Source organism: Crinia signifera, chromosome 2 (assembly GCF_055691185.1).
Source record: "Crinia signifera chromosome 2, ASM5569118v1, whole genome shotgun sequence".
Lineage (NCBI taxonomy): Eukaryota > Metazoa > Chordata > Amphibia > Anura > Myobatrachidae > Crinia > Crinia signifera.
The window spans coordinates 150,089,988-150,115,392 of NC_139218.1; the positions used below are offsets into that span (position 1 = coordinate 150,089,988).

At 42.0% G+C, this 25,405-nt stretch overlaps 1 protein-coding gene across 1 annotated transcript; it reads right to left on the reverse strand.

The window, feature by feature from the left end:
* Positions 1–239: 239 nt before the first annotated feature.
* Positions 240–25,405, reverse strand: LEMD2 (LEM domain nuclear envelope protein 2). The gene is made up of 9 exons (XM_083173107.1): positions 24,466–25,405; positions 15,688–15,728; positions 15,190–15,265; positions 12,939–13,015; positions 12,768–12,847; positions 12,315–12,460; positions 10,659–10,760; positions 10,421–10,523; positions 240–2,139 (listed from the first exon to the last, which is right to left on the reverse strand). Exons 1-9 carry the CDS (start codon positions 25,334–25,336, stop codon positions 1,950–1,952), a joined length of 1,686 nt encoding a protein of 561 aa, XP_083029233.1. The 5' UTR covers positions 25,337–25,405; the 3' UTR covers positions 240–1,949.

The window sequence follows — 25,405 nt, forward strand, 5'->3', positions numbered from 1 at the left end:
ATATTAAATAGTCTGCAAAACATGGTGGAGGCAGTATGATTGAATGGACACACATGGCTTCCAATTTCACTGGGTCACTTGTGTTTGTTGATGGAATAGAAAACTGAAGCAGCCAGATGAATTCTGAAGTATATAGGGATAAAAGGTCAGCTGAGATTCAGGCAATTCAGAAAAGTTGATTGGACACTGCTTCACTGTATAGAAGTAGAATGACACAAAATATTTCAAAGAAGCAACCATAGGTGTTTTGTTATTTTATTAGGCAAATAATTATAACATTCAACAATGGCTAGGTCAAGCATCTGATTTCAAACCAATCAAGCATGTATTTAATTTGCGGTGGACAAAGAGGAAGACCCACAGACAAACAACTGAAGACCATTGTAGAAAAATCCAGACAAAGCATAGCAACGAGGATACAAAGCATTTGGTGTTGTCCATGGGTTGAAAGTTCAGACAGTCATTGGCTGCAAAGGATTTTCAACAAAGGATTAAAAATGAACACTGTATTTTGGATTTTTAAATTTGTCCAATTACATGTGGGCTCTTGAAAACAGACTGTATACAAAAATAGTTGCAATTCCTAAACGTTTAATACAATATTCTTTAATTAAAAGCTGACAATCTGCAGTTAAATTGCTTCTCCATTGTTTAATTTCAAATCTGCTGAAGTTGTTCAGTGGAAAAATTATAAAAATTGTTCCAGGGTCCAAATATATATGCACCCAACTATGAAAACATTACATTTCTCATACTGTAAACACAGATCTGATCTCCTCCCCAATATTGCTTGAAAAAAAAATATTCTTATACCACAGGTTCTCAAAGTCGGTCCTCAGGACCCCACACAGTGCATGTTTTGCAGGTCTCCTCACAGAATCAAGTGGGATAATTAGCTCCACCTGCGGATCTTTTAAAATGCGTCAGTCAGTAATCAGTGCATCTGTCGGGTGACCTGGAAACCGTGAACTGTGTGGGGTCCTGAGGACCGAGTTTGAGAACCACTGCACCAGACAAACTGGAGTTGCAATTAGTCAATGCACAGATATATGCAATATTTCTAAATTGCATTTCATTGTTCTCTTGTGTATGGTGTCAAACATAATGGAATTTCAGCATTATTTTGCATATAAAAACTATTCAGCTATTTTACAAGTATAAAAATAAAGTGTTGGCATTGCAAAGGTTACTTCTAGTAGTGCAGGTGCTATGTTATTCTCCAATAATTGAATTTTCTGCCTCTGTGCTGCTGCTTATAAACAACATCTCTGCTGCGCAGGAATAACCACTGTCTAGAATGGAAGCAGTCATGCGAGGAGATAGCAAGTGTATAGATCTCCCATGAGCCCCTGCTAGAACAAATTACAACATCTCATGTACCACCCCCTTCACTTCCCCCTCCCATATGTAAAGCAATTACACTCAAAGAACAGCAGAGGGTCATGTTAAGAGAGTTGGAGGATAATAAGCTTTTATGCAGTCTATTATATTATGAAATACAGAGAAACTTGGACAGTGTAATGAATTTTAAGAAACGATGAACACAAGTACAGTGAGCAGAGCTACCTAACAGCTCACCAAATATGGGTTCCGATGCAGGAATGAGTTTTTATTAAGCCATAAACAAACAGAACATTGATACAAATATTTAACAAAATATTTAAAAAATATAATTCTCTATGTGCCACTGTTTTACTTCCTGCAGTGTAAATGTATACAAATCCTGTAAAGGTTCATATTATCACTTAATGGTGCTGTACATTGTATGCATTATTTTGACAAGCAGATCTGTACACCCACCATACATGTAATGCACTTTTGTAAAAGCAAGATTAATTCTGCTTAACTACTGTATGCATCATTAGTCTCACATCATGTCAACTTCAGTTTTACATTTCCGAAGCAAGGAATTCACTGGTGTCAGGATACCACTACCAATGCCCAAAACATCATTCCCTCATGGTAGAGGACAAAAGTGAGGGAGAAGTCGTCCTCTCTCTGGGGTATTCACTTCGTGTATGGGTCCAGCGCCACACCATCAAATCTGCTCCAGCTACACGCTGTGACTCTGTGCGGAGACGGGACTCATTATCCTCAATAAACTGCACTGCACGATCCCAGACTTTCTTCAAGCGTCTCCTGTAAACAGAATGTTACACACCTTTGAAGACGTTTGTATTAACAAATCTGTACTGTCAAAGCCACCTTAATTGTGTATAGGAAAGGAAACTGTATGCATATTACATATGCTCAGGGTCATATTTGGGATATCAGACTGATTATTCTCTACCTTCCTCTCAGATCCATAGCCAACAAATAACCAAATGACTATTTTTGCTCCTAAAAGCACTAGATTAGCACTAGAGAAAAACACGTGTACAGTGTAAAAGCCTACAATAGAAAAATTAGTGTCAACAATATATAAATCTACCAATATACATATATAGTAAGATGACACATTTAACTAGTAATTTAAAAAAAATTACATTTTTCTATTTTGAATAAATGAAAAGCAGTGTTTGCAGAGTTGCATGCACTAAAACCACTTAGTGACGCAGCTGAACCAGTCCACATCAGATAGGTCTTCTACATACAGGATAAAGGTCTCCATCGCAACTTCTGGTTACTCAAAACTAACCACACACACACACACACACACACACACACACACACACACACACACACACACACACACAAATCTAGCTCTTGATTTGTGAGAACACAAAGAAGTTGCAGGGGGCCAAGTCTGGACTGTACTGTGGAATAAAGAAAAGCACATTTGGTTCCCCCAGCAACACTGTGTGATATCAGTTATCAGATTTAAATCTAGATGACTAGATGATAATATAATTCAGATATCCTGGGTTACATACATCACTTAACTAATTGAGCATCTGCAGGTAAAATAGGTCTTTTGTTAGGCAGAAGGAAGCTAGCATTAGGAGGAGAAGCTAGTCCAACATGCCACATTATGGGTTGCTCTGGGCAGGTAGCTTTTAGTTAAGGTATGTTTAGTTAGAGCCATTATCGTGTGGCTCTATTAGATACTCGTAGGACCCAGATTTGGATGTGGTACTCCAGGATTGGTGTTGCTGTAAGACTGAGGTAGCACACAATTACATTTATTTATAGTTTCTTATATAGTGCAGCATATTCTGTGCAAGCCAAGGAATAAAGAGAAATACAGATAGAGCGCCTCTCATATAGCTGATAGAATCACCAGCCCCTGCCATCCGCTGGAAGGGGGCGTCTGCATGAGATGCTCACGCGCCACGTTCAGATGGAGCTTTCCCCCCTAACCCTGCCTGTCTCCCTGAAGTGGAGATGGGCAGAGATTCCACCGTCCAGCGACGCGCAAGCGCCTCCCCACCAGTGAAGGGGATCTGGTGAGGGTTAGGGATAAAGAAGAGGCGCTCCATCTGTACATTGCTTCTCTTGATTAACAATGCAAATACTTTTTCTCATCTACATTTTATTAAGCGGCTTTCATTGATATTCATTATATAATCATCCACTAGTAAGCCCACTCAAAGCAAAATTTCAAAAGCTAGTCTGCCACCTTCTGTGTATGTGTGAGAAAGAGATGTAGTTTTATCTCCTCTCTTAGTGGCAGCCCGACGGACAACACAGCCTTTTTTTGTACACCAAGCATTCCCTATATGGATGTATGGAATATTGTCCCTCATCGCAGTGGCAAATGCAGGATTTTCAAAGAGGAGGGAGGGGTTTGCAAACCAGAAAAAAAAATAAAATAAAATAAAATTATATATATATATATTACACCATCACCCCCCATCGCCAACACACACACCTCCCCTCTCACCCCCCAGGGGCGTTCAGTTTTGAACACCCCTGCCTGGAGACCGCGCAGCCACACTCACAGATTCCCGCTAGACCTAAACAAGCCCCCAAATTTGAAGCAAATTCTTTTTTTCTTAATAGTTTGCAAAAACTCCCAGTGATCAGTTGTGGTTGTATTCTTGTTAATTACGAAATTACTGGTGACGAAAAGTCATAACATCAGGATTACTGTAATCCGTAGTGGCTATCCTCTATTTCCAATTTTAAGGAAGTACATACACTATATGGGCAAAAATATTTTGCCACGTTAATTATTGAATTCAGGTGTTTTAACCCTATGGGGGGTATGCAATCTGTGTCGTGCTCCCGCAGCCATCTCCCGACGGGGGAGATGGCTGTGGGGCCCTATTCAATGCGGTCTTCCCCGACAGCATTGAACAGGGGTACTCCGCAGAACGAGCCCAACATCACAAGCTGTCGGGCTCGTTCTGCCGAGAAAGGCAGGAAATAGGCAAGCTCCCGGCCGGAGCTTGTCTATTTCCGTCCTCAACTCGCGGCCACGCCCCTTTCTCACCGCTCGGTGGCCGGGACATTGAATCCTGACTGCCGAGCTCAAGTCGAGCAAAGCGAGAACGGGACAGGGGCACGGCTGACATTGAATACCCCCCTTTGAGTGCCAAGTGAATTTGTCAAAATATTTATTCAAAAGAGAACGACCCCTATATTCTAGTGTTAAATTTGGCACTAATAAAGAATATTAAAAAAGTGTAAAAATTGAGCCTGAAGATAATACACATGTATTGAAACGTTGCTGAGCACAATAAATCTACTGAAGTTTGAAATCTGGTCTGGAGTGCCGTGTCAATCTGTCGTCTATATACCCTGTAGATCAGGCATTCCCAACCACGGTCCTCAAGGCACACCAACAGTACAGGTTTTAGAGATATCCAGGCTTGAGCACAGGTGACTTAATTAGTACCTGAGCTAGTTTGATTCAACCATCTGTGCTGAAGCCTGGATATCACTAAAACCTGCACTGTTGGTGTGCCTTGAGGACCGTGGTTGAGAATGCCTGCTGTAGATGAAGGCACCCGACAAGGAATTGTATCCAGGTGGTGTGCCCAACGCCAAACAAAATTATAATTATATATATATATATATACATACACATATATACACACATATATATATATATATATATATATCTCTATCTCATGTAAATCATTGTTTTAGTAAAAATTGTGTTTTGTATGTGATGTCTTATAAATGTATGTTAGATTTTAGAATAAAACCCCTGATGAAGTCTCCAAGAGAGACGAAACACGTTGGGTGTTGATGTAAAGAATTTGAAAATATTCTTCAAAAACTAAAGAAGCTTCAAGTGTATTTTGAATTCATTTATGTTTTTATTCAAGTTATTTTATTTGAATTAATGTTAAAGGACATCACGAAACTAGGGCGCTGAAGACACTACTGTGGGGAGATATATATATATATATTTAGAATAGAAATATAAAATAGAGAATAAAGTTGCTGAGCTAATATTAAATTAAAAATAAAAGGTACAACCAGCAAGTGGCACCCCGATTATCCAGCACAGAAACCTGCATATTCACCGATACTCCAGGTAAAACAGGTGAACATTTTCAAATCAACCTGAACTCACATAGCCGGAGTGGAATCAGCTGCGGCTAGAGAACTCCGGGGAGAGAGCAGGCAAGCGGAGGTGTCAGTATGAGAGGCGCCAGCTGCTCTGTTTCCGACATCAGACTCAGGCAAGGAAGGGTGTGAGCAAAGACCAGCCAGATCATCCTAGGTCTGCTCCCCACCTGCCTCCAAACCGGAGGGACAATCTAGCTCATACCAACAGCAGCTGCACGAGCGCACAGAGGCGCAGGTGAGAGATGCGCTGACCACACGCTTGCAAACAGTACGGTTTTAAACAGTGAAACTTTGTTATATATTCTGTCTTTTTAGGAGGCCGTCTAGAAGACTTTTTATTATTCCATAAAATAAATGTTATGTTATACCATTGGGTATTATTAAAAATGATCTGTGTGAGTATGTATCCATGGTGCCAAAACTCAATTATTTTGGTTTAATAATTTGTCAAAATAGGTGTGAAAATTACTAAGCAAACATTTGTATTCATCATGAACTGTAATGTTGACCTTATATAGAAAATATAATCTATATTTTTACACATTTTTTTATTTGAATTTATATTAAAAATGTGAGTGATGCTAGCATTTTTAGACAATATTTTGTACATCCCTCACAGTGCGGATCCCTCACAAAGGACTTTACTAACCCACTTAGAGCCCTGACCCCCCACCCACTGAGCACCTTTTGGATGAACTGGAACAGCGATTGACAAACAAGCCTTCTTGTCCAACATCAGTGCCTGAACACATAAATGCTATATAGAATGGTCACAAATTCTCAGAAATACTCCAAAATCTTGTGGTAAGCTTTCCAAGAAGAGTGAAAGCAGTTATAGCTGCAAAAAGGGGAAAAAAAAAAAAAGACAAAAAGAAGCAGCGCTGATTTTTATCCAATCCACATGTAGTTAATTTAATAACGATTAAACATATTAAAATACACAATAGTAAAACACAAATATATGAAACTGTATAAAATCAATTGAATGGACCCAATTTAAATAGTCACCAAGTTTGGAGAATGGTATGTCCTGCTCTGATCTCAATGGAGAAATATGATGGAGTCCGTATTAGCCAATTGATGGTATCCTGTAGATGTTTGTAATGGACTCAACCGATGGCACAGTTGGAATTAGCCGGATCGGGAGTCCTCACTGCTGCGAGTGACAGGTGTCCATATTGTGAATGGCAAGAGACTTCCAGGGGTAAGGTATTCCGATCAGATGTATCAGCAGGTGGGACAAGTCCTTCGGTATAGAAAGGTGTCTCCTTAAGGAAAGATTGGGTCCACAGGGCAAGCACCAACGCGTTTCGCAGTGCACTCACTGCTTTGTCAAGGTGCCACCTCGCAGCAGTGAGGACTCCCGATCCGGCTAATTCCAACTGTGCCATCGGTTGAGTCCATTACAAACATCTACAGGATACCATCAATTGGCTAATACGGACTCCATCATATTTCTCCATTGAGATCAGAGCAGGACATACCATTCTCCAAACTTGGTGACTATTTAAATTGGGTCCATTCAATTGATTTTATACAGTTTCATATATTTGTGTTTTACTATTGTGTATTTTAATATGTTTAATCGTTATTAAATTAACTACATGTGGATTGGATAAAAATCAGCGCTGCTTCTTTTTGTCTTTTTTACCTTTACCTATTTGGGAGCTGACTACTCCCTCAAGCAGCAGCTTATTGACAAAATAAACTCTGGATAAGCGCTCTACACTAACTTAGGTTAGTCCTTTTTCTCTTTTTTTGCAAAAAGGGAAAGCCAACTCCATATTAACGTATATGTATTTGAATACAATGCCATTACAGTTCCTATTGTTGTAATGGTCAGATGACCAAACACTTTTGTCCATATAGTGTACTCTCTTTCCTAGTCATTGGGTACAGTTGTTAATATTGACTCATGACATAATTAAGCAGTGATACTCCTTATTGGTTAACGCATTTCACTTCTATATCTGAAAAGATCACCTGTAGATCTAAGCTTCTACACCAGGGGTGGCCAACTAATTAGAGCCAATAAGCTTAAAACATTTTTTTAATGGATTGTGGCCCGTCTGCGAGCAGCACATTTATGCTATATGAAACCATCTTGTGACACCTCAGCTTCAAACTAGCAGCACATTTATATTTATTATAAACCAGTAGCCCATTTAATGTATATAGTATATGACACCTTGTGATACATTTATTTTAATCTTGGCAACCCATTTAAGAACTACAAAACGCCAAATGAGACATTACTATATCGCAGCACTCATTTGCAGGCTAAGCCTGAATCAGGCCCCAGAACTAGTGACTAAATAACTTACAAGCCCAGGAGAGAAGCTGGCCCATAGGGTGAAGCACTGTGGAGAGCAGCATAAACACACCACATAAGAGCTTAAATAAAGATGGCCCCTAAAGGGGTGTTCCCTGACACCCCCTTTTATAAAATGTCATGCAAGCAAGAGGGCTGGGTTTGCTGAGGCAGGAAATCTGAACCCAGCCCTCTTGTCTCACCAGAGAACTCAGCGGCATGTCAGCATGGCAGGGGACAGATGAAAGCGCAGACAGCCATGGTTAACAGAAACCTCAGCGGCATGACAGTGCGAGGGGGGCAGCTAGAAGAGGTGACAGCCACTGTTAACAGAGAACACAGTGATTGCGTGCTTCTCTGCTGTGTGCCGGCTTACACCCATGGCACTGGTGCTTGCCTACTCTGACTGTGCAACAGGGTGCGAGAGCTGCATCTCTAACAAAAGAGACACATGCGATTTGAGCGCCATGGGTTGGTCACCCCTGTTCTACACATGTCTAAATTGATCTTCATTCTTCAGTTTTCAGTTATCCTAAAAAGCAACCTTTCAGTTAGCTCTTGAGAACTACATCTTTTTTTCTTTTCCATAATGTTCTTTCTGCCTGGTAAACCACTCCCATGGTCTGGATATTTAATTATTTCCCCACTACTTCTCCATCTCATGGCCAAATAATCCTTCTTTACAAAGTAATCTTTACAAAAGTGCTATAAGGTCACAATAGAATACATACATATTAATTGCAGTGGTGATGAATAAGGGTATGTACCTTCCCCCTGCTCCCCATTTAAACCTTCCTCCCACAGTATAACCCTAGTCCTCCCCGCTTAACCTTAACCTTAATATCCCGCACACAATCCCTGCCGCGCTGTAGCCTACCTCTCCCCACAAACTAACCCTGTCCCCCCCGCCAGTGCTTTAGCCTAACCATTCCCCCCTTCATCAATAACCTGATCCTTACCCTCCCTGCATACTTACAATCAGGATGCTGCCAGTCAGGATTCCAGGATCAGAATTCCGGCGTCTATATTCTGACTGCCGGCATCCTGCCCGCCAGGATCTTAAATGAATACCGCCTAACATAAGACTGAGGGGTAGCTTTATTAAGCTTGGTGAAGTGATAAAGTGTCTGGTTTTTATCACCAGCCAATCAGCTACTAACTGTGAATATACAGGCTTGGTTTGACGAATGACAGGTAGGAGCTGATTGGCCGGAGATAAAAAACAGACATTTTATCACTTCACCGAGCTTAATAAATCTACCCCTAAATTTCCTATTATACTGAAAGCATGTATCTGGAAGACCATAAAGAGATTATGGCAGGGTTTAACAAAAGTTGGTCCTCAAGGCACCCTCAACAGACGGCATAAAAATCAAACTGACTGAGGTACTAAGTAATAATACATCAAGTAACTAAGAATAAACATTTTTAAAACATGGACTGTTCCGAGTGCCTTGTGGACATGTATTCAGTATAAGCAAAAAAAAAAAAAGCAAGTAATTTCGTGTCTGGGACAAACAATGTTGCTATGCAAGAGGAGCAAATATACATTAATATTCGTTTCTCTGCAGACTAAATACGGTCTGCTTTTGCATGTAGCCCACAATTTAGATTTCACATTGAACTCAACTCACAAATCTAATGCTGTGTACACACTGAGATTTGACATTAGATTTTAACTGCAGATCGCACAGGTATTTTACCTTGTGATCCCAATGCATGCTCCCGTGACAGCACAAATCGAAACCAAGATAGACAGGGCAGCAAGGACTATATAGTGCAAATCTAATGCAGATTGTATAAATTGTATGTAAAAAGTACAGATAGCAAAGATTGTATAGCACTTAAGTCAAATAGCAAGGGAATCTCACCGTGTGTACACACCATAACTCCCTCTGCGTACAGGTTACATCTGCCCCACCTGCAGCACCGTTTTTTCCATTTGCATGCTTTTTAGCTTTGCCAACAAAGCTGTCAGTTCGAGAGTTTGAGAACAGATGAATTAACAGAAACAAATACTACTGTATGTGGAAAATGGTTTAAATATATAATTTGGATTTGCAACTTTCCATATCATATGAGACAGGATTTTTATTCTACGGCCACTTTCAGCAATGGGATATATACACATCTTAGTATACATGTAGGCATCTTGCAGAACTCCAGCTGCTGTGAAGCTACACATGCCAACATGCTCTGCCACGATTTTAGCATGGCCAAACAGGGAAAACTGGAAGGGCATGCTGGGATAGTGTAGTTAAACATTGGCTATCGTATGTGAAGAATATTATATGTTCAACAGAAATGCTATTAGCTACAGTATGTATTCCAGCAGCATTAGTCAGGCGCACAGAAGAGGGAGTAACTTCCTGTATTTGCAATATACATGTAATTTGCAGTATGAACAATGCCTGTGCAAGGAAGACTAGTGTTGCCTTAGCCAAGTATTTATCACAAACGGGCTAGATACTCAGCAGTGAAAAGAGAAGTTGCCCAAAGCAAACATTCTAGCTATTTAATAGAATGTACTTGATAAATGCTACCTTTAAGCAGATTGGTTCCTATGTGCAACTTCTCTGCTCCTCTCACTGCTTGACACACAAACACCGTGGTGTGCTGAGGCAGATACTACAGATTGTTCCTTACCTGTCTGCTGGTATTATCAATGTGTCTCTCACATGCAAGATCCCAACATACGCGTTCTGCTCGATTCCAAGAGTCCAATCTTTGTAATGACATTTTACAGCATCTAAAAGTTGAGAGGGAATAAAAGCAATATTTACACCCTTTCACTCCATTTTCTTAGATATAACAAGTTTGTTTATAGTCATTCCTTCCATCCTCAGTGTCATACTATTATTGGGTAACTAATGCTCTTACATACCAATGATTTTCTCAACCATATCAAACATATGCTTCTCCTCTTCCTCCAACCTTTGCCAATGAGATCTCAGAAGGACTAACAGTACCCAAAGAAAGAAAATACCTGTCAGGAAAAAGTAGCTGTTAATACATTAAGCCATGTGGTTGCAAACATACAATCCAAATGCCAAACCAGCCCCAATTTCTCAATCTGTAGCAAAGTTTCCAGGACAATGATTACCCTGCACATTAGCTAAATGGAAAGACTGTTGCACTTCAATTGGAGCTCGCTAGAGGTAAAAAGCTGGTACCAGGGTTGTTGGTGGTGGGGATTAGATTGGGATTAAGTGAGTCTCTGTAGGGACCAGAGGATACAGGCAAAATGTAACAATGTCCACATGTGATAGCTATTATTTATATAGCACAAACATACTGTGCAGCACTTTCCAGAAATACATTCTAACACTGCCTGAACATACCCTTTAAAAAAAATCAAGGGCATTAGTAGGAGGTGTATTTCTGGACAGAAATTGCCTATTGCCCACCAGCCTTGCTCTCCCAAAATCCAAGACAAAGGGAAAAGCGGTTTGTACTCTGCAGACATCTAGTCATAAAAACGGGTTTTAATTTTTTTTATTTAATATACATTTTCCGTTGGAAATAAACCTCACTTCATATGTATAGATAATCATTAACACAGTTCAATTTACCTGAGAGCGATGAAGAGTAAGGGGCAATGGGACTTGTGGATTTGGACAGGTTAGCCCTAACCCTTTAACCAATTACAAGGGTCATTTGCTAAGTGTAGTAAAAAAGAAAGTACAACACAAAAAAATTATTTCTTAACATAGCCGCCCTTAAGGGCAATACTCTTGGTGCAGTCAGTTTCAATTGTCCTCATAGGCTGCAAAATACTGACGGCAGCAAGGACTTCCTCATTCGATGAGAATTTCTTCCCACCTGACAGATTTTCAAGTTTGGAAAGAGGATTAAGTCACTTGGGGCCAAATATGGAGAATAGGGTGGATGGATCATTAATAATTCAAAGCCCAATTGCTGTAATTTTGCCAATACGAGGGTCGACTTATGTGACCTCACATTATATTGGTGGAAGAGCACATTTTAGCTTGCCAATACTGGACATTTTCAAGCTCTTCTTTCAATACGGATCCAATAATGTTGTGAAGTACTCTCCTATTATTGTCTTAATAGTTTGCAAATTGTCAATTAGGAGAATTACTCCCAAACCACAGCGGCGATCACCTTTCCACATGACAAAAGAGTCTTTGCCTTCCACGACGCAATTTCACCAGGCATTGGTTTAACTGCCTCTTCGACAAAGTGTAGCGAAGTTTTTTCCACACTCACAAATAGACAAAAAAAATCCTGCAGATTGCACAATATGGATTTAGTTTTTCATGGTTGTGGCAACGGCTAAACTGCTCACTTCAACCTGCAACTGAACAACACCTCACTTTTGGCTGCAATTTGGCCCGTGAGGGTGGTTTAGAAGAGTGGAACTTTCCAGGTGTGAAGGGATTGTTGAGCCATCTCATTGAAAATTTACCAAACCTATCAAACGACCCTCATATAAGGCTAACTCACAAATTGTGGTCTTTAATTCTTAAAGCACTAATAATACATTATAGTTGGTAACATAATGAAAAACAACACCTACCAAGAATAGCCAGAAAGAGATTAGAAATTGCTGTGTAGAATGCATTCTTCATTCGACAAGTAATTCCTAGACGTGGTCGTGATGATTCAACACAGAAGACATCAGCTCTTTTATTGACAGTGTCTTCAGCATCTTCACCTTTTGCCCTAACCATAGCAAAAAACACAAATCAATATCATGCAACTACTTAAAGACTAAAGGATTACCTCCAATTATGAACACCATGGGGGGTACTTTTTTGCACCCCATCCAGCATTTCATTCTGGTGCAGTAAGTCATTGAGTGCAATAAGCGCAACCAAAACCCAATGAAATAGTGCCTGCTGATCTCCCGTCACTTTTAGTGGGAGATCAGGAAAACCAACAACTGAATTCCCCCCTCTATATATGGTGGTCATGCTGTAATGTAGGGGACAAAAAGTCACTGTGTATCCTTTTTAAATGGATCACTTACCATATACCAAGATGGCCATCACTGGTCAGCATCCAGTCTAAAGCAGCATCAAATTTCTCAGATGCATGGCCACTAACGTTCTAAAGAAAAAAGAAAAAAAAAACCTGTTAAGGCAAGTGTCACAATCCCAGATATTTAAAAAATACCACAGCAATTTATGCTGGTACTTACCATTACGTGTTCTTTTGCAATGTTAATTGGGACACATTTACTACTCAGACCAGATGGATTTTCACACTCAAATCTGCCTAACATAAAAATTAGAGTTAACAAGTTTAGGAAAGAAATTAGTAGTTTAAAAGTGATCTTACCCTTAAATGGGTACTCTTTACTTAGATGGGCGCCCGTCGTGGTGATCGCGGGTACATTTATGTTAAACATGGAAATCGCGTCGGTCGCGTCGCGGCCGGCCATAAATGTACCCGCGATGCGATGCTCCCGATTTGCCATAGGAATCAATGTTACAAGGCCCGATGGACACGATTTTACTGTTCAATGCCTCAATGCCCGCGATTTGGCCATAGGAATCAATGTTAAATGGGCCACAGAGCCCAAATAGGCACAATTAACCCTTAAAATGTCCCCCCAAATTTTTAACGCCACACCACGATCCACGCCAACCCGAAGCGTGGCGAGCGCAGCGAGCCCGCGAGGGGCGGCGGTACGCGTCCTCCGACCTTTTCATGCCCTACTATCCACTAGGGCGTGGAGTGAGAATAGAATAGTGTGGCGAGCGCAGCGAGCCACCGAGCCCGAAGCGTGGCGAGCGCAGCGAGCCCCGCGAGGGGACGCGGATACCTTCACAGTTATACGCGTCCCCTCGCGGGCTTCACAGGTGTCCGTGGCGACGCGGACACCTGTGAAGCCCGCGAGGGGACGCGTTTACCTGTGAAGGTATCCGCGGGGCTCGCTGCGCTCGCCACGCTTCGGGCTCGGTGGCTCGCTGCGCTCGCCACACTATTCTATTCTCACTCCACGCCCTAGTGGATAGTAGGGCATGAAAAGGTCGGAGGACGCGTACCGCTGCGCTCGCCACGCTTCGGGTTGGCGTGGATCGTGGGGTGGCGTTAAAAAATTGGGGGGACATTTTAAGGGTTAATTGTGCCTATTTGGGCTCTGTGGCCCATTTAACATTGATTCCTATGGCCAAATCGCGGGCATTGAGGCATTTTACATGAAAATCGCGCTCAATCAGCCTTTTTAACATTGTTCCCTATGGGAAAATCGCGGTCATCGCGGGTAGCAGATTTTGATGTACCCGCGATTTACCCGCGATTTCAATCGCTGGCGCCCATATAGGTAAAGAGTACCCTTAAATGTAGGAAAACAGAAAATTTGAATTAGGCTTAATCAAATCTGGTGCTAAAACATAACAGACTACAGTATAAGCAAGTTATGGTATCAGCATGGCAAACAGATCAGTCAATAGTTCAACATGCGATTCTTTGTTGTTGATTGAGTACTGTAGTTTACAGAGTATCGGTAGCAGTACAAAGCATCCACACGCTCAGGTGTCGAAATAGATTCTTATTAAAGAAATTTAGATGAAAAAAAAAAAAAGGATGCAAATTGTATGGTATTTATAGATCTTTATTAAGTGGAGTCATGAGGAGGTGGAAACGGTAATTTGAATTCATTCTCGACCAAAAACTCATGGTATCCCTGCAACTGGCACTTCGCTATTTCAATAAAAATAGCGATTACTATATTATGCACAGTAGTCAAAGTGGACATTTTGAAGTGTGGGTATGGAGATATGAAAGGTATGTAATGTACATTCTAGTACCTGCCGAAGGACCCCCGGAAGGTTGTGTGGTTAATCTATGGTGTGGGTTGTTAGGTCTACAACAACTAGGTCGACAGGCAGTAAGGTCGACACGGGTCAAGGTCGACACACGCATAAGGTCAACACTGGGTTTTTAAGTCGATTTTAAATCGATTTTAAGTCGCACATGCACCCAGATGCCTAATTCCTATGTTAAATGCCCCCCAGACCAGATTTTAGATTGTACACCCACCCTGATGGGTAATGACTATGTTAAATGACCCCCCCATTGTTAACTCCACCCCACTATCAACGCCCATTATCCACGTCGGCGTGGAGGAGTTGATTTTATATAATGTGGCGAGAGCTGCGAGCCACGGAGCCCGAAGCGTGGCGAGCCCCGCGAGGGGACGCGTAATACTTGTGAAGTTATGCACGGCCGCTCGCCACGCTTCGGGCTCGGGGGCTCACTGCGCTCACCACACTATATAAAATCAACTCATAAGTGCAAGGATTTTTCAATCCCTAAAAAGTGCAGTGTAACAATGCAGATAGATACACTATCACCAGCACCTGCAGTGGAAAGGTTTAGAAACAAATTTACTTGGCAGATTACAATAGATTTATAACACAGAAGCATTACATGAAAGAACTCACCAGCTTCTATGGACAGAAAATCATACAATTCTGACAATATTTGGAGGATGTTTTGCTTCTCCTTGGCTTTGCAAAACTGCAGTAAACAAAATAAATGTGCTCAGGAAAATTTCAAGGGAGCATAACGGCATGACTCAACTAGCCAGGGTACAGCTCTGAAACCTCTACATTACAAAACCGGGCACATTCAGAATCATATAGCACAACAAATATGTAACATTTGTAAGAAAGGGCTCCAGGAAAATTAAGCTTTCATACTAACATCTTTGTAGAAATTGGTAGCAACACTAATTTTATTTACATAACAAACCTACAACACTCGCAAACAGTATAAATATTAAAGCTCAATACAGAGAAGAATGTGAATACATCATTGTTAGAGTGTTTAGCATTGGACAGGCAATAATTTTCACATCTGTGCTGATAGATAAAGATTACATACCTGCCATACAAAAATAAAAAAATAAGCCAATAAAAACAAAATAATAATAATCTTACCGAGTCTTTTCTGCCTTCACAGTCAGAGGGAAGTAATTTCACTGAAAGACAAAATATATAGTGAATAATGACTTCCGCTATACAAACTACTCATGGATTGTTGCAATGACTGGTTCTATATTAGCCAAGCAAGGCAGTGTTATCACTTTAGCCAAAATAATACACTAGTAATCATTTAGGTCAGGAACCTTTGACCCTCCAGCTATTGTTAAACTACACATTTCAGCATGCTCTGCTAGTTTTGCTATTTAGCCATGCTAAAACTGTTGCAGGGCATGCTGGGATGTGTAGTTTAACAGCTGGAGGGACAAAGGTTCCCCATCCCTGGTCAGCGCAGTATTAATAACACTGGAAAGGGGCACCATTATGAGGGAGATCGCCAATTTGTGAGTTAAGCTAGTTTTCAGTCCCGAGAACCGGCATTCTGCTTGGATGATGCCAAAACACAAAATTGTGGTAAAAATGGAGTCTGATTTCTGCTAACATCCCACTTTTTTGGGGCATAGAAGGTCTGTGTAGGTCATTTAATTTATTGGTCTCTTATTTAAAGATGTTTTTCAATACCATTTGTGATCTAATCCCCCTATATGGTATGCACCACAAAAGCCCATTTAGTTAAAACATAGCAATAAAACAAAAATGAATACTTTTTACAGCCATCTCTGCTCGTCTAATCACCCCAGAGTTACTAAAAAAACAGACCACTGCAAAGGGTTATTATTTTATGGGGACAGTTTGTGCACCCATTATTCATCATCCACATCTGAAAAAAGGACAGACTCAGAAACATGTTATGAGGATGCCATCACGCTGACTGGAGGCGATTCTATTGCTAAACCTTTTGATTTATCAAGCCTGTGCAGTGGTGCAAACTAGTGCCTCCCAGGACTCACCACCTGCATAAGCACCATATGGTGAGATAAAGTAAACTTACACCCCTGTTCTCTTATTGTACCTGCACTTATGTATGCGGTTTCATTTTGTGCATGTCTATTGATTTTAATAGTAAAGTTTTTATCTGGTTAATTGTCCCTTCATTCCTTTATGTGATTGCAATGGATCCAGATTATTCTGACATATCACCTGTGAATTATAGGGAACGGGATCATTGGGTCGACAGTCATTAGGTCGACATACCGTTAGGTCAACAGGGGTCTAGGTCGACATGGGACAAGGTCAACAGTCAAAAGGTAGAAATGGTTTTTTGACCAGAATACCAACACAGTTTAAAGTGCACCGCTGCGCTCGCCATGCTTTGGGCAATACTTTATTCTCCCAACACACCCTAGATGTCGACCTTTTGACTGTCAACCTAACCCATGTCAACCTAACATATGTGTCGACCAACTTATGGTCAACCCATCGACCGTATCCCAATTATAGTGCCCATCTATTTGGTTATTTAGCCTTTCACCCATTATTCATGAAAATAATCTGCCATTACCTTAGCATTCTGCACTGTAGACAGTTACAACCATAAGCATTATGTCCATTCCATTATGAAGGTCACTATATTTTAATGGCGACCAAGGATATAGGAGTTCATGTGCTATCATTAGTCACTGTACACAGCGGAGACACTGATGCCATAGAAAGGCTATTGTAGCAGAAAATGAACAATTTTAAGGATGGTGACTAAAGCAATGCATTACTAAATACCCTTGACAAACCCATAGTTCATCAAACCATGCTGTGTATGGGGTTGTACCATCGAAAGCATCAACAGTGGGCAGTTGAGCGATCAAACTGAACCTTTATATCAATGAAAAGGGCGCCTTGTCCGAAGAATCAGTTTTTCTTTTGCAAAGAAACATTTGGAATTATTTATTACTATTTATATAAACACACGTATACTGCAGCACTTAATCGAGACTATTTGGCCATTCACGTCAGCCCCTGCCCAAGTGGTGCTAACATTCTGTATTCCTACCACATGTACACGCTAGGGTTAATTTTGTTGGTAGCCAATTAACCTGTTTATTTTTGGGATTGTGGGAGGAAGCACAGGAAGGAAATACAAACTTTACACAGGGCTATGGTAGGAACAGAACCCATGACCTATGAAGCAGTAATGCTAACCAGTTGATGATGGATAATAACCACTTGGCCCATCTAGTCCACTCCTTTTTTAATCTAAAAACCTATTTGAGCCTGTAATTTTAATCATGTTAAAAATGCTCTACTGCAGGGGTTCCCAATCTTTTTTTAATTACGGCACCCTAAAGTAAACACATTTTTTCATGGCACCCCAAAAAGCAGAATAAATAACATTAAGTGGTTTTATATGCGATTCTTCGGGTCAGTAATGTGGTAAAAGGGCAGGATTTGCTTCTGTTTGTACACATTTTATAAATTGGCAACCTGGGGCACCCCTGGGTAAACAACGTGTGCCCAGTGATATCTGTGGCGGCTGGAACAAGTGCATAGACACTTGCGGATGCTGGTGAGCATCATGGCCATAGTTAACAATTTCTTCCGTCATCTGTACATAGTTAATAACACACCCCCACGGGTTCTTAACTACATTGTGCATACACTAAACAATACAGTATGCGAACCCTTTGGAATTACCTGGATTTCTGCATAAATTAGTCATAAAATCTTTATTTAAGTCACATTAGACAGTCTGCTTAAACTAATACCACACAAACAATGATATGTTCTCATGTTTTTATTTAACAAACCATGTAAACATTCACAGTGCAGGGTGGACAAAATATGTAATCCCTTGGATTTAATAACTGGTTCTTTAGCCTCAACCAAACATTTCCTATAGTTGCATATCAGACCTGCACAACGGGCAGGAGGAATTTTGGACCATTTACAAAAAGGTTTAATTTTAGCAATATTCTTGGGCTGTCTGGTTTGAATCGCTTTCTTGAGGTCATGCACACAGCATCTCAATTAGGTTGAGGTCAGGATTGTGACTGGGCCACTCCAGAAGCCATATTTTATTCTGTTGAAGCCATTCTGGTAATCTACTTCTGTGCTTTGGGTCATTTTCCTGTTGAATCACCCACTTACTGTTGAGCTTCAAATTGGTGGACAGATGGCCTTAAGTTCTCCTGCAAAATATCTTGATAAATTTGGGAATTAATTTTTCCATCGATGATAGCAATCTGTCCAGGTCTTGAGGCAGCAAAGCAGCCCCACACCGTGATGGCCCCTCCACCAGATTTCACAGTTGGGATGAGGTTTTGACGTGGGTGTGCTGTGCCTTTTTTTTTCTCCACACATAGTATTGTAAGTTCCTTCCAAACAACTCAACTTTGGTTTCATCTGTCCACAGAATACTTAGCAAATAGTGCTGTGTAACATCCAAGTTCTCTTTTGCAACCTTCAAACATACAGCAATGTTTGTTTTGTGGACAGCAGTGACTTCCTTTATGGTATCCTCCCATGAAGTCCATTCTTGTTTAGTATTTTACGCATCGTAGATTCATCAAGAGATGTTGGCATGTTCCGGATATTTCTGTAAGTCTTTAGCCGACACTCTAGGATTCTTCACCTCATTCAGCATTCTGTGCTGTGCTCTTGCAGTCATCTTTACAGGATAACCACTCCTAGGGAGAGTAGCAACAGTGCTGAACTTTCTCCATTTATAAACAATTTGTTTTGTCGTTGACTGATGAACATCAAGGCTCTTAGAGATACTTTTGTAACACTTTCCAGCTTTATGCAAGTCAACTATTTTGTGCAAGGCATGGTTCACAACAGGCAATGCTTCTTGAGAATAGCAAACTCAAAACTGGTGTGTGTGATTTTTTTATAGGGCAAAGCAGCTTTTACCAACACCTCCAATCTCATCTCATTGATTGGACTCCAGGTTGGCTGACTCCGATTAGCTCTTGGAGAAGTCATTAGCCTAAAGCAGGACTGGGCAACACCGGCCCTCCAGATTTTGATGAACTACACATCCCAGCATGCCTTGCATCAGTTTCAGCATGGCCACATAGCAAAACTAATGCAAAGCATCCTGGGATGTGTAGTTCATTAACATCTGGAAGGCCGGTGTTGCCCAGCCCTGGCCTAGGGGGTCACATACTTTGGCCACCCTGCACTGTGAAGGTTTACATGGTGTGTTCAATAAAAACAGGAAAACATATAATTGTATGTGTGGTATTCGTTTATGTAGACTGTTTTGTATTGGTGTGACTTAGAGTAGATCAGAACACATTTTATGACTAATTTATGCAGAAATCCAGGTAATTAAAAAAGATATAGTGGCTGTGTATGTTCTTTTATCGTCTAGTGCAGGCATGTCCCAACTATGGCACTCCAGCTGTTGTGAAACTACACATCCCAGCATGACTTACCATAGTTTTAGCATTCTCTAATAACGAAACTGTGGCAAGGCATGCTGGGAATTGTAGTTTTACAACAGCTGGAGGGCCATAGGTTGGACATGCCTGGTCTAGTGTGTATTCTCCATCACCTCTAATGGGTTGCTATTCCACCATACACTACCATTCTGTGAAGTAATTTCAAATTCAATCTCTGTGTATGTTCCGTGTTACAATATGTATCTTCCTATAAAAACTTCTCTCCTGTACCTTGCCCTTGCTATATTTGAAAGATTCTATCATGGTCCCCCTTTTGCCCACTCCAAACTATACACATTAAGATCCTTTAGTCTATTTTGGGTAAGTTTTAATGATGTAGGCCATGGGTCTTCAAACTGTGGCCCTCCAGATGTTGTGAAACTACAAATCCCAGCATGCCTTGCCACAGTTTTAACACTCCCTTATAGCAAAACTGTGGCAAGGCATGCTGGGATTTGTAGTATCACAACATCTGGAGGGCCGCAGTTTGAAGACCCATGATGTAGACCATGCTGAATTTTAGTTGCACCTCTTTGTACCATCTCTAATGCATTTATAACCTTCTGAAGATATGGCCTCTAGAAAAGAACATACCAATCTAGATGAGGCCATACCAATGGCCTATACAGTAGCATTACTACTACTTTTCCTCTGCTACGTACTCCTCTCCCTATGCATCCAAGCAACCAACTTCCCTTTCTCATTGCATTATTACATTGCTTACCAGATGTGATCCTGACTTACAGGGGCTATTCTCCCTCATGGGGGTCCATGAACCCCCATGAGGGAGAATAGAAGCCAAGAATAGAACCTGAGCCTGCCGGAGGTTTCATAGCGCTTGTCCCCCTATCAAAGTCCTGGTAGTCGGGATTCCGACATCAGTCTAATATGACCGCCGGAATCCTGACTGTCAGGAGGCCATACCACACCCTTGCTTACCTACCTTCAGGTCAGCTTAAAAAAAAAAAAAAAAAAAAAGGGTCTTTCCTCCCCGCAACTCAGTGAAACACAAGTTTTTAGTAGTGCTTTTTCACACACACACTTTTCACTCAGTTGTAGCTGCCCACAGTCCATTTTTACAAGTGCTGCAGTGTCAACAGGAGTGACTGATTTACACTGAGAGACTCATTTCATAATACCCCTTTCACACCGGTCTAAATTCCCAGGTTAGGCCTGGGAACAAGCCGCGGCTAGCACTGGTGTGTAAAGTTCCCGGAGAAGGGTTGTTCCTGAGTTCAACCCGGGGTCCTGGATGGTGTAAAAGGGGTAGGGGTACTTACCCAGGTTGACGGGACTCGATGCATGATGTCAGACGGGGATCCACACAGGTGCAGATGACAGGACAGGAGGCTTATGTAGGCGACGCATCTCTCCAGTGCCCTCACTGCAGCCGGAGAGCTGCATCATCTGCGCCTGCTGTCTGACCGGTCATCCGCGCCCACCGCCTGTGTGGATCCCCGAACTGCACTGAGGACCAGCAACCCGGGGTGTGTACTCTCCACTTCCGCCACGATCCCGCCTCCTCCTCACACCAGAAAATGAAGAGACCATATTCCCGGGTGGGTTCCTGCATTTTCTGGCATGAAAGGGGTATTAGTTGTATGGAGAAATGTTTTAAGGGACAAACGAGAAGACCTTTTCATGTGTCTGGATTGGGATGGAGCACTTTGAATAAGTGTAAATCTGAATCATGTACCGGTATATATAAAGATACTGTAGAAATGCCACTCGAAAGGCTTGGAAAAGGGTCTGCCTTGAATTTAAGATTTTACAGTTTTGGGAGAAATGTATGTATATATATATATATATATATATATATATATATATATATATATATATATATATATATGTGTATGTATATATATATATATATATATATATATATATGTATGTATGTATGTATGTATGTATGTATGTATGTATGTATGTATGTATGTATGTATATATATATATATATATATATATATATATATATATATATATATATATATATATATATATATATATATATATATATATATATATATATATATATATATATATATATATATATATATATTTTTTTTTTTTGAAGTTTTTGCACTACTTTAACATTTGTTTGATAATTAATCAGATAATGGTGCTTTGTCACCCACACCCACCTGCTGCACATGCCTACTGTATACCTTTTAAAAACTGTATGATTAAAATCGGCAGCAAGCCGATGCATGAGAAAAGGTGCTGACAGCCGGCAAAAAAACTGACAGCTTTTGTCCAGTTTTATGCACACCCAGTCAAAACTGGTGTGTGAGAAATGGCACCAAAAGTAACTGGCAATAAGTTATAAACAATGTGTTCCTCTGCAGTTATTCAAATATGAAAGAATCATTGCAAGCCCTGGAAAAAGGCTGAAACGCGTTGGAACTACACTAGCATCCACACCAGAAAGCACCCAGCAATCCTGATCCCCCTCCACAGTAAGCCTCCCGGCCGGGAGTCAGAGCGCTAAGACCCGATTAGCCGTAATCTCGCGAGAGCCGGCGAACCCGAAAATCTCGCCAGCCCGATCTGTGGAGCCGGGTGACACCGCTACCCAGTGCGGGCACCCAGGCAGGCATCCGCACAGACAGACTCACGGACAAGATCTTCACACCGCTGGGTAAGTGCAGCAAGCGGGACGCCGCTTGCTGCATAACTTTTACAGACATCTGCAACATTTGGAACTCTCTCTGTAAGTGTGTATAACCAAACACATAACAGACTCAGACTACCAGCATTACCTCACCCACCACTGACTTCCTTGGGAAGCAGCACACCCCCGGTTGCTGTAGCAACCCACAAATTACAATTGCACCTAGTGCTGACTCCAGCTCCCCCTATCGTGCCCAAACAGAGGCCGCTGCGGTCACCTGTGAGTGGACACAGAGTGATACCTAGCTGGCCTATTCCAGAGTATATTGCCAGGATGTACATTCCACATATATTTTTCATTTATCTTCATTTCTTAATTTGCACTTATTTAGCATTTTTTATTTTTCGGTAATCATTAGCATTAATAAATTGCACCAATACTTTAAAACCACAACTGACTCCACTTCTTTTCTCCCACATACCACTACATCTCTCATGTAAGGTGAGCACTAGGTATTATACTCCTCAGGTTATTAGACAAGGTTAAGGACCAGTTTACATATACAATTAGGATACTAGTTATATCTGCAGTCAACTTGACTGGCATGCAGATGCTGCTATTCTACACAAAATCAAACACTGAAGCCACGCAGGGGTCCTGCTGCTTTCTGCATTGCTCTTGCCAACATTGTCCTCCATCATCTGTACATGAAGGGCCGATTGAGGATTACGAGGATTACGAGCAGGAGCATTTTGACTTAAAAAAAAAAAAAAAAAAACACTGTCTAGTGTATAAAACTACAATTATACATTTACAAGAATAGCAGTACATTTGATAGACCTGATCATACTAACCTATAAATTGTGGTTAAATTACATTTAATAGACATTTCATTCAGTTATCCTGTGTGGGATAATTTTGATATAGGTCAACATTTACAACTTGTCAATGGTCAACACGAGTTTCTCATTTTTTTGGTGTCTGTTGAAATCTGCCGACATGGACTCCATGTAAGTGTACTGTGTCCCCAGCACACTTTTATAATCTAACTCTAGGCCCACTTGGATCATGAAGTAATAAGTTAGTTTGAATAAAAAAAAAAAAAAAAAACATGAAAAACTTGTGTCAGGATTGGGATGGAGCACTTTGAAGAAGTGTAAAATCTGAATCATGTACCGGTATATTGAATATATTTAATTGTGGCAGCCTGCTGTCCGGCCTTTTGCAGGTTTATCCTGCTTCCAGGCCGCATGTTCTCCCTGTGTCCATGGTGTTGAACATATTTTATTTTTCAGGTGTCACAATTTATTCAATACACAGGATTCATAATGCAATAACCCAATCCCATTATTTATATTAAGAGCTGCTCGTCTAGGTAGCGCAGACCATTCCATGTTACAGCTTTTCATGTGTCGACCATTAACTTTTGCTTGTCAACCTAGACCAGGCATTCCCTAACACGGTCCTCAAGGCACACCAACAGTGCAGGTTTTATTGATATCCAGGCTTCAGCACAGATGGTTTAATCAGAATCCCTTAGATACTAATTAAGTCACCTGTGCTCAAGCCTGGATATCTACAAAACCTGCACTGTTGGTGTGCCTTGAGGACTGTGGTTAGGAATGCCTGACCTAGACCATAACAACCTTTTTTTCATGTGTTGACCAATACTCAACACACGAGTTAACCTTACATAACAGACACTGGCCAACTAACCAATGAGTTGAGTCCTTCAGCTCAGTGTGTGCACTGTGTGGTGTTGGTGAACCAGTCTTCTCATCAGTGACAACAAGCAGGCAGTGTGTGTGCGGGGCAGTGGTGCTTGGTGCTGCGCGCTATACTCACAGGCACTATCCTGCTGGCTGCTCAGCACCCCGCTCTTCACAACCAAGATGCCGAGGAAGACCGCAAGCAGCGCTGCGCACAGCAGCCGCAGCACGACGGCCAGATAGTACTCGGTGCTCCTGGCCCAGTGCGGCCTGTGATGAGCGCTCTTCTCCCGGCTCAGGGTCTGTGCCCCTGTGTGAAGGAGGCCGTCCGTAGTGTCGGGCTGCTCCCATCTGTACCGGGCTCTCCCCTGTACCGGGCTGTCCACTGTCCACGTGTGTGAGAGGCCACCGCCGCCTCCCGTGCTTCCCGTCCTCCAACCCAGTCGGGAGCTGCCGTTATAGTCCTCTGCCCAGCTGGCCCTATCCTTCCGCCAAAGACCGCTGTACTCTGTGTGGGGTGCCGGGGTAGTGACACTTCTCCGGGGATACAGGGCATCCTCCGCTCTGCTCCCTGCGTCCCAGCTGCGCTCCAGCGGCCGGGCCTCCCTGCTCCAGGATAGCCGCTCCTCAGCCGGTTTCGGCTGCCTATGCAGACCGGGCAACAGGTCAGATCTGTGAGTCTCCCAGCGGCGCTGCTCCTGTTCACCATCCTCCGGCTCCTCGTCTTCTTCATCTTCCACCAGTCTGGGGTCACCGACGCGCCCCTGGAAGGAGAGCCCCCCGCCTGCGCCACTGCGCCTCTCCTTGCTCCCGGAGGAGTCCCGGCGCCCCGCAGCCTCGCGGCGCAACTTCTCGAGTCTCTTCTGCAGGACGCCGCGCGTGCTGTCGGTGATCGGTCCCGGCCTGAAGCCGAGAGACACCAGCTCACGCCTCAGCCTGTCGTCGTCCGACATAGTTCCGTATACTAGCGTGACGTCACTCCTTCTGCGCCGCCACTGCATCGCCATGCTGGGAGAGGCGCGAGCCTAGGAATGCACGCGGGTGAATCCTGCAACCAGCGGCCATATTTGTGCAGG